At 35.3% G+C, this 11,599-nt stretch overlaps 1 protein-coding gene across 1 annotated transcript; it reads right to left on the reverse strand.

Annotated features, from left to right (window-relative positions):
• Positions 1-500: 500 nt before the first annotated feature.
• LOC148357811 (transmembrane 4 L6 family member 1) lies at positions 501-5,224 on the reverse strand. Its single transcript, XM_088346287.1, has 5 exons — positions 5,045-5,224; positions 2,411-2,479; positions 2,182-2,336; positions 862-1,054; positions 501-749 (listed from the first exon to the last, which is right to left on the reverse strand). Exons 1-5 carry the CDS (start codon positions 5,219-5,221, stop codon positions 729-731), a joined length of 615 nt encoding a protein of 204 aa, XP_088202413.1. The 5' UTR covers positions 5,222-5,224; the 3' UTR covers positions 501-728.
• Between the last annotated feature and the right edge of the window lie 6,375 nt (positions 5,225-11,599).

Raw genomic sequence — 11,599 nt, forward strand, 5'->3', positions numbered from 1 at the left:
CAAAAATAACTTAATTCATTGAAGAAATACCAGTTTTAATTAAAACGATAGATATCAATGCTCGAATTATCACATAAACCTATATTTTTAAAACACTTGTAGGTTGAGTGATTGGCATTTATTCTACATAAGATGAGCCTCACCTAGAGAAAGCTAACATAATTGTCTTCCATCTTGCTGCTACAGGTACCCAAAACCTCCAAAAAAGCCTGGGCATAAAAATGAGAAGTAAAATGGAGCTTTGAGTCTCCATGGATTGTATTCTTGTATTGTATGTGCCTTTTAGCATTTGTTTTGGTTGCACTACTCAATACATCTAGTGGTCAAATAAAACACACTGTACCTTTAATGTTACAAAAAACAAAGCAGTTAATGAAAAGTACAAAATATTAGATTTAACAATTAATATATTTGATAAGATAAGTGAGATGATAAATAAATACACTGCTAAATCAGAGAAACAATACAGGACTCAATAAACAGTAACAACTCCAACAATAAATAAATAACCAAAAGATGATAAACCGACATATGTTTAAGAATATCAGCAATTATTTTCAATCAATTCATAAATATAAACAAGGCATAATGTATTACACATGAATAAGCTTATCATTGTGAGGTTTTGCACTTCTTATAAATCAGCTTTGTTGGGTGTAAAGTGCATCGGTATATAAAAAGGTTAATTTCTTTTAATAGTACATTGATCTGATGATGTCAATGTGAGGTCACACTGAAACAGGGCTCACCTGGAAAACACAAAATATACACTTTCATACGGAGTAATATACGGTTTAATAAGTAAAAACAAAAATGCATGGGGGTGGGGAGTGACGTCATCATGTGTGAAAGTATTATTACCTTATTGTTGCCCACACCACGTCCAAAAACCACACCCAGCAGAGTATTGATGATGTTGGCGGCACACAGGAGCGCCTGGAACCCACTGGCACACCCTAGTATACTAAAGAGAACTACATTCCACTGGACAACACACCTGGGCTCCAAACACACACCTGACCATAAGCTTCTGTTGTAGAGGTATCCCGCATCCCTGTAGTCATGAAATAGTAGAAGTTAATGCAGGGGTATCACACTCATTTTAGCCTGGGGGCCACAACAATCGGCACAATAATGGCATAAAAAGTGTGCCTTAGTTGGAAGGCTGGGGGTCTTTTCTGAGGCGCAGAGTTACGATTTGATTATAAAACCAAAATTAAGTTTTTTTCCTCCCTCAATATTGTTTTCTTTCACTGAGAGTTAATCTCTTCTAGTGTTTATCAACAGGACATTTGTAAAAAAAACAAAAAAAAACAAGTGAATTAATTTCCACCAAACTTTATAGAACTCGGGGAAACTCAGACTGGAAAGTGACAAAAATAGCAGAGAAATTTTATGAAAATATTACTATGTAAAAACTGCAAAAATAAAACGACAGTAGTACTACCAAAATACCACAGATATACTACAAAATTCTACTATGCAAAAATACTACTAAAATACTACACAAATAATACAAAATCTGACTGCAGAAATACTATAAGAAGACTTAAAAATCCAACTGCAGTAGTATTAAAAAAGTAACATCAAATTTAGTGCCAAAAACAGGGTCCTAATATAGATTCTTTTGTGAGTGTTTCAAATTGTATAATCTGTTTAAAAAATAATATTCATAAAGATGCAGACACATACCTGTCAACCTGTTCGGTTTTGCCGAACAAAGTACTTTTTTCATGCATTTTAAGACGAGTACGACGTACAAAGAAATCTGTCCGGAAAAATGCAAATTTGTCAATCGCATGCATCTGCCGCCTGGGGATTTCCCATCATGCATCATTCCCCCCCCCAAAAAAAAAAAAAATATATACATATATATATATATATATATATATATATATATATAGTGTACGATTATTTTGTATTTTGTACGGGAAAATACGACAGTTTGTACGGCCATGGAACCGTGGAGGTTGACAGGTATGCAGACATCAAGATGCATTTTTATCCATCAATGAAACAGTTGTATACGTCTCTCTGGGATGGGCCCCTTGGCCAATTTTTCCACCAAATGTGGCCCACGACTCCAAATAAATGGCAACCCCTTTATTAAGGGGCTCTAAATAATACACTCTGTCCCTTTAACCGAGTTTTGCTGACTCAATGTGTGTGTGTGCTTGTTACCTGTCAGCATTGGGCTTCAGTGGTACACCCCAGGTTGGTCCACTTGTCGTGTTATAGAGACAAAGAGGACCTTGGACCAGCCCTGTAGCGCTAACCAGACAGCAGAAAGCAGAAGACAGCAGACACGCACACGAATACAAAGCTTGACGTAACATCTGCACACAACAAACACACACAGCAGTTATTACCACTCATAGTATACATTTCCTGCTGCTACGTGTAGTTTTACCTGTGTCCTAAAGGCGCAGCATCCAGGTGTGTGGCTGCTCTGCAAAAACGCTCGAGCACCAAGAATAACCTTTAAAGGAAAGTGTGTATTATTTTACATGTCCTACTGGTTTTAAAAAAACTTTATTTAAAGGGACACTGTGTTATATTTGACCACTAGATGTTGCTGTATTGTGTAGTGTTCGCTTCCCTGAGATTGTTGTGGCTCTTTAAAACCACAACATACATACATACATACATACATACATACATACATACATACATACATACATACATACATACATACATACATACACACATACATACATACATACATAAATACATACATACATACATACATACATACATACATACATACATACATACATACATACATACATACATACATACATACATACATACATACATACATACATACATACATACACACATACATACATACATACATAAATACATACATACATACATACATACATACATACATACATACATACATACATACATACATACATACATACATACATACATACATACATACATACATACATACATACATACATACATACATACATACATACATACATTTTATTTGGTGGTCCTCAATCAGTAATTATGTTACTTGTTAGAATTTAGTTTTTCAATACCAGTGGCAACACGTTTTGGGTTTTAAAGGGACAGTGTGTGTTATTTGACCATTAGAGGTTGCTGGATTGTGCTGTGCGACCCAAAACGAGTGGAAGGGAAATTACAAACTACGGGGACTCAAAAGGACCAAACCGCACCATTTTCTTTTTGTTTAAAATGTTTTTGTTTTTTTGGGTGCCCTTAGCAACAAGATAGCGGACAATCTTAAGGTTAGGTTAAAAAATCAAATTTTCATGTATCTTTGATTATTACTCAAAACTAATGTATTTTTAAAATTTGTTTTTTTTTTCTTCAAAGAAATCATGTCAGCTCCATCTAGTTGAGCATCATGTTATGTCAAAAGAATACAAATGTCTTTACCAACAAGTATTTTTTAGAAATTCATGTTTATATGAGTGTTCATGTATTTTTGCTTTTTATTGAATCAATATTGATTTTTTTTAGGAATTCATTTTAAATTTGTTACAGTGAATAAATAGCAAAAATATATGAACCATCATAAAAACGTGATTTTTATCAAAAGTCCTGAATCGAAAAATGTGTACAGTAATCGCTAGTTTTTTACACCCTGGTCCTCCGCACCGTGGGTCTGCACGCTAGCCACCTTGGCACCGTGCCACCCTGCTGGGTTTTTAAAAATTATTTTTTACCGTACTGTCAAATGATAAAAAGCGGGGAGACAGTGTATATATTATATATATATATATATATATATATATATATATATATATATATATATATATATATATATATATATATATATATATATATATATATATATATAGAATAGAATAGAATAGAATATACCTTTATTGTCATTGTTACAAAATGGGTTAACATATACATATATATATATATATATATATATATATATATATATATATATATATATATATATATATATATATATATATATATATATATATATATATATATATATATATATATATATATATATATATACATAAAACATTACAAATGTTTGTGTCATGTTTGTCCCCTTACGGAAACCCTCTCATTTTCCATTACCAAACATTTTTGACAAAGCGCCAGGGAGCCACTTGTGGGCAGAGCCACCTGTTGTTGACCCCCGGCTAAGCCAATCAGCATGTCAGCATGGGGAACACAATGCACAATGCAAATCCGTGAAGCAGCGAAACTGTTAAAAGTAAACTGGGTTATAGAAAGGGATTCCTGTATTTATTTTAAGCCTCACCAAGAGGGAGCTGACAAAATCATTAGCTGTCTTGTTATGAGTACCCGAAAACCAAAAACTTTACAGACGACAATTTGGAGAAAAACTGGGCGGTCTGATCGCTTTGGTAGTTTGTATTCTTCTTTGAGATTTCGAAAACTTGTTTTCAATTGCGGGACACAATACAGTAACATCTAGTGGTCAAATTATACACACTGCTCCTTTAAAACATGATACCACTGTAATTGAGAACAGAAATAAAGCATATTTGCTACTAAATGAAATGTGCGTCCTGTATGTATTAGAGGCGACTTTAGGTTCAGAGCTTTGATATTGTCTGGCTGGTTATTTATTTATTTTTTAATATCACTGCTGTTCATTGTTGCATTCAATTCAATGCAGCTAAAATAAGGACTAAAATCTGTTGATGATAACAAAGTCGTGGTATTGGATGGGAAAAGAGTTTTTCTATATAACCACTGTTTAACATATTCTCACTGTAATTCACCTGAGCCTCCACAGACTCCAAGGGACACTACCCGAGTGAGAGAAGCGGTGCTAGGAATCAAATGGACGGAACCATTTTAAAGCAGGGGTGTATTTCCAACACTGCGTTGTTCACATTTTTGCTTTATTTCACTTTTAAAAATTAAAATCAAGTATGTATGTACTGTATGTAATCCAAGTGCATTTAAAAGAGCCACAAAAATCTCAGAGAAGCCAAAACATCACAAGGCACAAGTAAGTCACACAACGACATCATGACCAAAATATGGTCGCAGCTTGTGGTCTCACCAAGAGTCCGGAGCTCCAGAGTCCCGTGGCCCAAGAGGCCTCTCTGGTCACGTGGCCCTCCAACAGGAAATGGACCTTCAGCTCGGGTAGCAGTAGCAAAATGTTGGCCACGGCGCATACAATTGCTAGTGCAATCAAAACAACGCCTACACAGCGCAGACACCGAGACACACACATTCTGTGATCTGAAACACATTGCAGTAATCTGGTGTCAGTTATGTTTGGTTTGTGTGAACACACTCACAAACCCCTTCCATATCAATTTTAGAAATATTTATTTAATCTTGACTCAGCGATAGGAATGATTGTTTGGTGAATGTGAGTGTGTTCTTGCCTCTTGCTCCCACTAGGGGCATATGGCTTCTAGGTAGATGGGTAGACAGGTAGATAGGTAGATAGGTAGATAGGTAGATAGGTAAGTCGGTAGGTAGATAGATGTTAACTCGTTCAGTGCCAGACAATTCTCTCGAATGGGAAGTACGGGTGCTCGACATTTTTTGCCAATTTGACTCATCTTTGAAGGCCTAGAGAAAATGTAATTCTGTAGCTTTATAGGCATAGGACATATAAAAAGAAAGCTTGAACATTTAATTTAAAAAAGATGTGTTTCTAACTCTTACCACTGTTTAGTGAAGAATAGTTCCAGATTGACAAGTGTCTGGAAAATAGTCCTTTCCAAGAAAACATATTTTTGTGAAAGAATGCATTAACTTTCACACCGATTCTTTTCCTTTTTGCATTTATGATACCCCCGATATCTAAACAATGCTTTACATAAACACAAGGGCACTTTGCTTGCAGAATAACATTTTATTGCAAAAACACTGAACCTGCACATGAACTTTTGCGAGAATTTTTCAGCGCCCTATCCATCCAATGACGTGATCACACACCCTCAATCGCTGGATAGAAGAAGCAAAGCAACACAAAGTGAGGGTTCCTTGATGTATGTGCCACTGGAGACAACTGGACAGTTAAGTTGTAGAAATCTGGAGGCTTGCCTTACTAAGATTCAAAGATGGATGTCACTTTATTTTTTGCGCCTTAACCCGGAAAAAACTGAAATGTTGATTATTGGTCCAGCTCACTGTCGTGAGTTGTTTTCAAACACTGCCCTGAACTTAGACAAATGCAATATCACCCATAGATACTCGGTCAAAAATCTAGGTGTTATATTTTATCTTAATCCGTCGTTTCAGTCACACGTGAAAAATATTACTAGAATAGCTTTCTACCACCTCCGTAATATTGCGAAGATTTGTTTGAAGCTGTCCCAATCAGATGCAGAGGCTTTAATTCATGTGTTTATTACTTCTCGGCTTGATTACTGTAATGTATTGCTTTCTGGTCTCCTGATGTCTAGTATCAAAAGTTTGCAGCTGGTTCAGAATGCGGCAGCTAGACTTTTGACTAAGACAAAAAAGTTTGAGCATATTACTCCTGTATTGGCCAACTTGCACTGGCTCCCAGTCCACTTAAGATGTGGCTTTAAGGTTCTCTTATTAACATACAAATGTTTGCATGGACTTGCACCCTCTTATCTCTCTGATTTGATTTCCCCCTATGTTCCTGCACGAAGTCTGCGCTCGGAAAATGCCGGTCTACTTGTGACTCCAAGAGCCAAGAAGTCTGCAGGCTTGAGAGCGTTCTCCATCTTGGCCTATGGAATGCCCTGCCTCCGGATATAAGATCTGCAACCTCAATAGAAGTTTTTAAATCAAGGCTTAAGACACACATCTATTCCAAAGCTTATGATTGATGCCCACCTCATATTCTGTATTGTCGTGTCTTTTTCCGACTGCCTGCCTGGTGGTGATACGAAGGAGAAGGACCATTTGAGATGAGTTAGCCGACCAGCGTTTGACCTGAAGCATGTCAACGCCTGCATGGACCAGCTTGCAGAAATGGGAAGCTGCGTCGTGGCCGTCATAGACTTTCTGGACTAAATTACAGGCTGGGGGCGTCGTTGCTGTCATGCACTTTCCGGACAAATTTTCAACATGTTACCTTGTGTTTACTATCTTTGTGTGCTGTAATGCTAAATGTAATTCACCCTGGTCATCCTGAAAGGGGGATAGCACTTGTTAGGCCCCTTCTCAAGGTTTCTCTTTTTCCTCATACTGAGGTTTTGAGTTGTTCCTTGCCCGCTTGTTGGTTTAAGATCAGGTAATTGTGTAGTTGTAATCCTGTGCAGTCCTTTGAGACATCAAGTATTTATTTTTGCACGTATTTTTACACAATTTATTGGTTTTTATTCCTACAAAGTCTTTCTTGCTGTGAATAAAGAGGTGCTGTTTGTAAGGTTATTATCACTTAATAAGGGGAATTGGAATCCTTAAAAAGGGGAGCAACTGGCTGAGGTTGACAACTATGTATTCACTTGATAATTTAAGAGATATTGTACGTATATATTGAATCAACATTGACATTTCTAGATCAAAACATTTTAAATTAAATGGTAAATGGTAAATGGTCTGCATTTATATAGCGATTTTCAAGTCAATGAAGACTTCCCAAAGTGCTTTACAATGTGCTTCAAACTTACCCATTCACATACACTCACACACCAAAAGCGGCTGTGCAGGCATGCAAGGCGCAAACCTGCTTATTGGGGGCATTAGAGATTCAGTGTCTTGCCCAAGGACAATAGAAATATTTAACTCATTAGGGACAATTTAGAATCAGCTTTTTACATTCAAACCCATTCTTAGATCCAAAAAGTTCCAGACATCTCAAAGACGATTAAATACGGATTGTACCCAAAATAATCCTTCTTCCTAAAATGTTCTGCTGATTTATTTTGATTTTCTAATTTACCTATTCATAATAATCATAATTCATATTTTATTCATCCAAATATTAGAACATATATCGTAATTATATAGTATAAAAGTGTCAAGTTCAAAACTTTTGAGTTACAAACAAACGTATTTAGTAAAAAAAAGCTAGCACATTAAAGCACTCTTAGATTGGCATGTGATGAATTCCAAAGTCTGAAGCGTGAGCGCCCGTCTTATACCATCAATCATAATTATATAGAATAAAAGAATACATGTTGTATGCAGCCTTTTCAGAATAAACACATTATTCCTATTTTTGTTGTGAAAAAACTGCAACCATAATGTCAGTTTGCATTGATAGCAAGCTGTCAAATGGTCCACTGATACAAATAGAACAAGATGATTATAATGCTAAATTGATGTTGCACAACATGAAATATGACATTTCTATTGTAGCTTTTTTTCTAATTTGAGTGGTAATCATTTATGACACATGTGTTTAACTCATGGCCACAATTGGCCCACCACATCATTTGATGTGGCAGGCGAGAGCTTTAAATACACGGGTCAAAGAAGTGCTCAGCGCAAGTACACGCCAGTAAATTCATATCTATGCCAATTAGCGGAATTAAGAAATAGAAAATCCTAAATATGTCAATGAAGATTTTGTCATACAATGATACCTCTACATACGAGATGAATCTGCTTCTTGATTGTGCTCATATCTAGAATTGCTTGTATATCGAGCAAATTTTCCCCATAAATAATAACTGAAAACCAATTAATACGTTCCTGGCCTCTGAAAAGCATCAGAGTTAAACCTTAATAGCTCAAAAACACATCTTCCAGATCATTAAAAACACATTCAAATAGTAATAGGACATAACAATACAGTAATGAGATGAATAAAATGATAATTAAATGACTTGAAAGCCGCGGTCTCTTGTGGTAACATCTGGAAATTCATATTCTCTTTTATGTCGGGCAATGTTTTTGCTCGAAAGACAGCCCTTTGAGACTTGTAACCCAAATATCTCGTACCTTAGAAACTTATATAATATCCAAGTTCAGAGTTGCTTTACACAAAGAGTGGTTTCATTTATTTTACATACCAATTACATAAGTGACATCAGACCTTTTGAGGACAGCCATTACGCTGTTGTGGCCCTCTGTGAAAATGAGTTTGACACCCCTATTTATGACATTCTTTAGATTACTTAACTGTAATTAAAAATATGCAACAGTAAATTACTCACCATGTGATGGACGTCCACCTTAGAATGGTCAAGAAGAGGAACCTAGAGGTGTATGTAGGGCACGCAAAATGGGCATGCTCCATTATAAGATCACAGGAAGTGTTCTGTGTCCTTATAAGGAAGCAGGACGTTTTCTGTGGTCATAAATATAAATATAGTAGTAAACACTTCTGTAAAACTGCAGAGGTCGGCATTTGATTCATTGACATGATATATGCTACAAGGCAGTTATAACATATTAGTTGAAATGTAATTGAGGAGATGGGAAAATAATACTAAGATTAGGAAAAAATAGATAAACTTTAGTAAATGTAATGCATGCTATGATAAAGAATGTATTGACTGATTTATTATCTCTGTATGATCTCTGGGGAATTACGATCAAATTATTTATTCTGTTTTCACTATCAGACACCTGCAATGTTTTGCTGAGGATGCCAGTGTGGGTTGTTATTTTGTATACTAATATTGCACAAAGTTATTTTGGCTCACAGTTTCACACTCTTTTTAGTTATTTGGGGTATTATGTGCTATTTACATGATTGTCACGGTTGACAAATTATGTTGCTGTTCTTTGATATCCACACCCCTTATAGTTGACCTGCCCACACCCCTTATAGTTGACCTGCTTTTTGTAACCTTGAAGATTTAATTAAAAGAAAGGGCTTTTAAAACAGGTAAGACTTTATCTGAAGGCTTACCTCCCTGTCTTCCTTGCAAGATAGAAACCCATTGATGTCTTCTCTCTTGATTTTGAGTGTTTACTAAGCTTCAAACTGAACAATTTGTTTTTAAGAGAAATAGATGTAGCAGTACTAATAAAAGGATGACATCTTTCAGTGTTTTAGTCATTGTGGGAGATAAAAATAACAACAAAGCAAAAAAAAAAGGCACTTTGTATTTCTCTATTTTCAGCTCTTAAAAACGTGTCGCCCGAGCCTGAGTCACAGCTCTGTTAAGGCCGACCCACATTTGATATTATACTGACCGATGAGGTCCACCATGAAATCTGTCATGATGTGAATTAATAAAGAAGTTTAAGACACTGGAGGCCAACATTATTCAAATTAGCTTGATTAAATTAGCATCTTCGTCAGTCACAATAGCTCACGTCAACGCCTAATCTAGACTGCAAGTGATTTACTGTGTGCTAACATGGTGTCTATTAGTATGTTTGCTTGTGTCATTCAACATGATGTAGCATCAAATTAGAGTTAAAGATTGCTTGCTAATATCTTGTAGTGTTTTGGGGACCCAAATTATTTAAATCAAATCAAAAAGTATTTGTATTTCACTTTTCATACACTAAAATATTACTAAGTTTTAGCATTACAACTTTTAGCATGGTAGCTCAATGCTATTTGTTGTTGAACTTTTCATTTTTTACATGCGACCATCCTGGAATGGAAAACTGAGTATGTAGAAGCAGAATGAAGGTCAATTAGTGTAGAACATCCTGTAAATTAAAAAATATATATATATATATGTATATATATATATATATATATACATATATATATATATATAACCGCGGTGTACGTGTCCCACCAAAGATGCACATTCACGCTGGACTGGATGATGAGGTTTTTATTATTACAGTTTCTGCAAATGGATGAGTCACAACATTAGCTTTTCTGCTGGCTTTGATCTCTTTGATCTCATTGCAGTTCTCTCTGGTAAGATTGTCCAACAAAGCATATCAAAGAGCTTTCTTTTCAATTTACATAAAATAGATTTTAGAATATCACAATACATTTTTACATCTTTACATATTAACAAGATACTTTTAACAAGAGATCGTATAGTGGATTTTTAACGTTTACAATGGATTCAACATATTTTTCTTTCGTCTGAATTTTAACCAACATCATCCTTTTATAATGTATATGAGAAAATAGAAATAAAAACAATAATGAGTATAAAAACGGGTACAAGTTACCTGCAAATGGATGAGTCACAACATTAGCTTTTCTGCTGGCTTTGATCTCTTTGATCTCTACAAGGGGAATTCATAATTTAGTAAAACAGAAACAAAAAGAAAATAAACCTAAACAGCTTGACAATATCAATCACATTACTGTGCATGTTGAGAGATTTGTCAGCTGGGGTTATAATGTTTAAAATTAACTTCTTTTGTGGAGCACCAAAAGATGTGTCTTACCATTGCAGTTCTCTCTGGTAAGACTGCCAACAAACCCCGCCTACCAGTCACATGTCAGAAGCCAAAACCAAACCCCACCCCATACCAGCAGATGGCACTGTTGGACTCATCCTTGCAGGACATTTACCAAAAACTATACACATATTTCAGCAGGAATTTCAATAAAACAAAAGTTATTACTACACGCGTTACATATATATATATATATATATATATATATATATATATATATATATATATATATATATATATATATATATATATATATATATATATATATAAATCTAGAATTTGTGCGTCATCGAGGCCAAACATTTGAACGACTCATAGCTGGTTGTGGATTTCCGACCAAAGTAAC

Source organism: Urocampus carinirostris, chromosome 10 (assembly GCF_059441175.1).
Source record: "Urocampus carinirostris isolate Australia breed hairy pipefish chromosome 10, RoL_Ucar_1.0, whole genome shotgun sequence".
Lineage (NCBI taxonomy): Eukaryota > Metazoa > Chordata > Actinopteri > Syngnathiformes > Syngnathidae > Urocampus > Urocampus carinirostris.

What these genes read in the sequence shown, in the direction of transcription:
- LOC148357811 (XM_088346287.1), bottom strand. Translation starts at nt 5,221, where the DNA reads ATGTGTGTGTCTCGGTGTCTGCGCTGTGTAGGCGTTGTTTTGATTGCA. An exon ending in TCTGGAGCTCCGGACTCTTG is followed by an intron (nt 2,480 to 5,044) that starts GTGAGACCACAA and finishes TTTCCTTTAAAG; the next exon opens with GTTATTCTTGGTGCTCGAGC. An exon ending in GCTGCGCCTTTAGGACACAG is followed by an intron (nt 2,337 to 2,410) that starts GTAAAACTACAC and finishes TGTTGTGTGCAG; the next exon opens with ATGTTACGTCAAGCTTTGTA.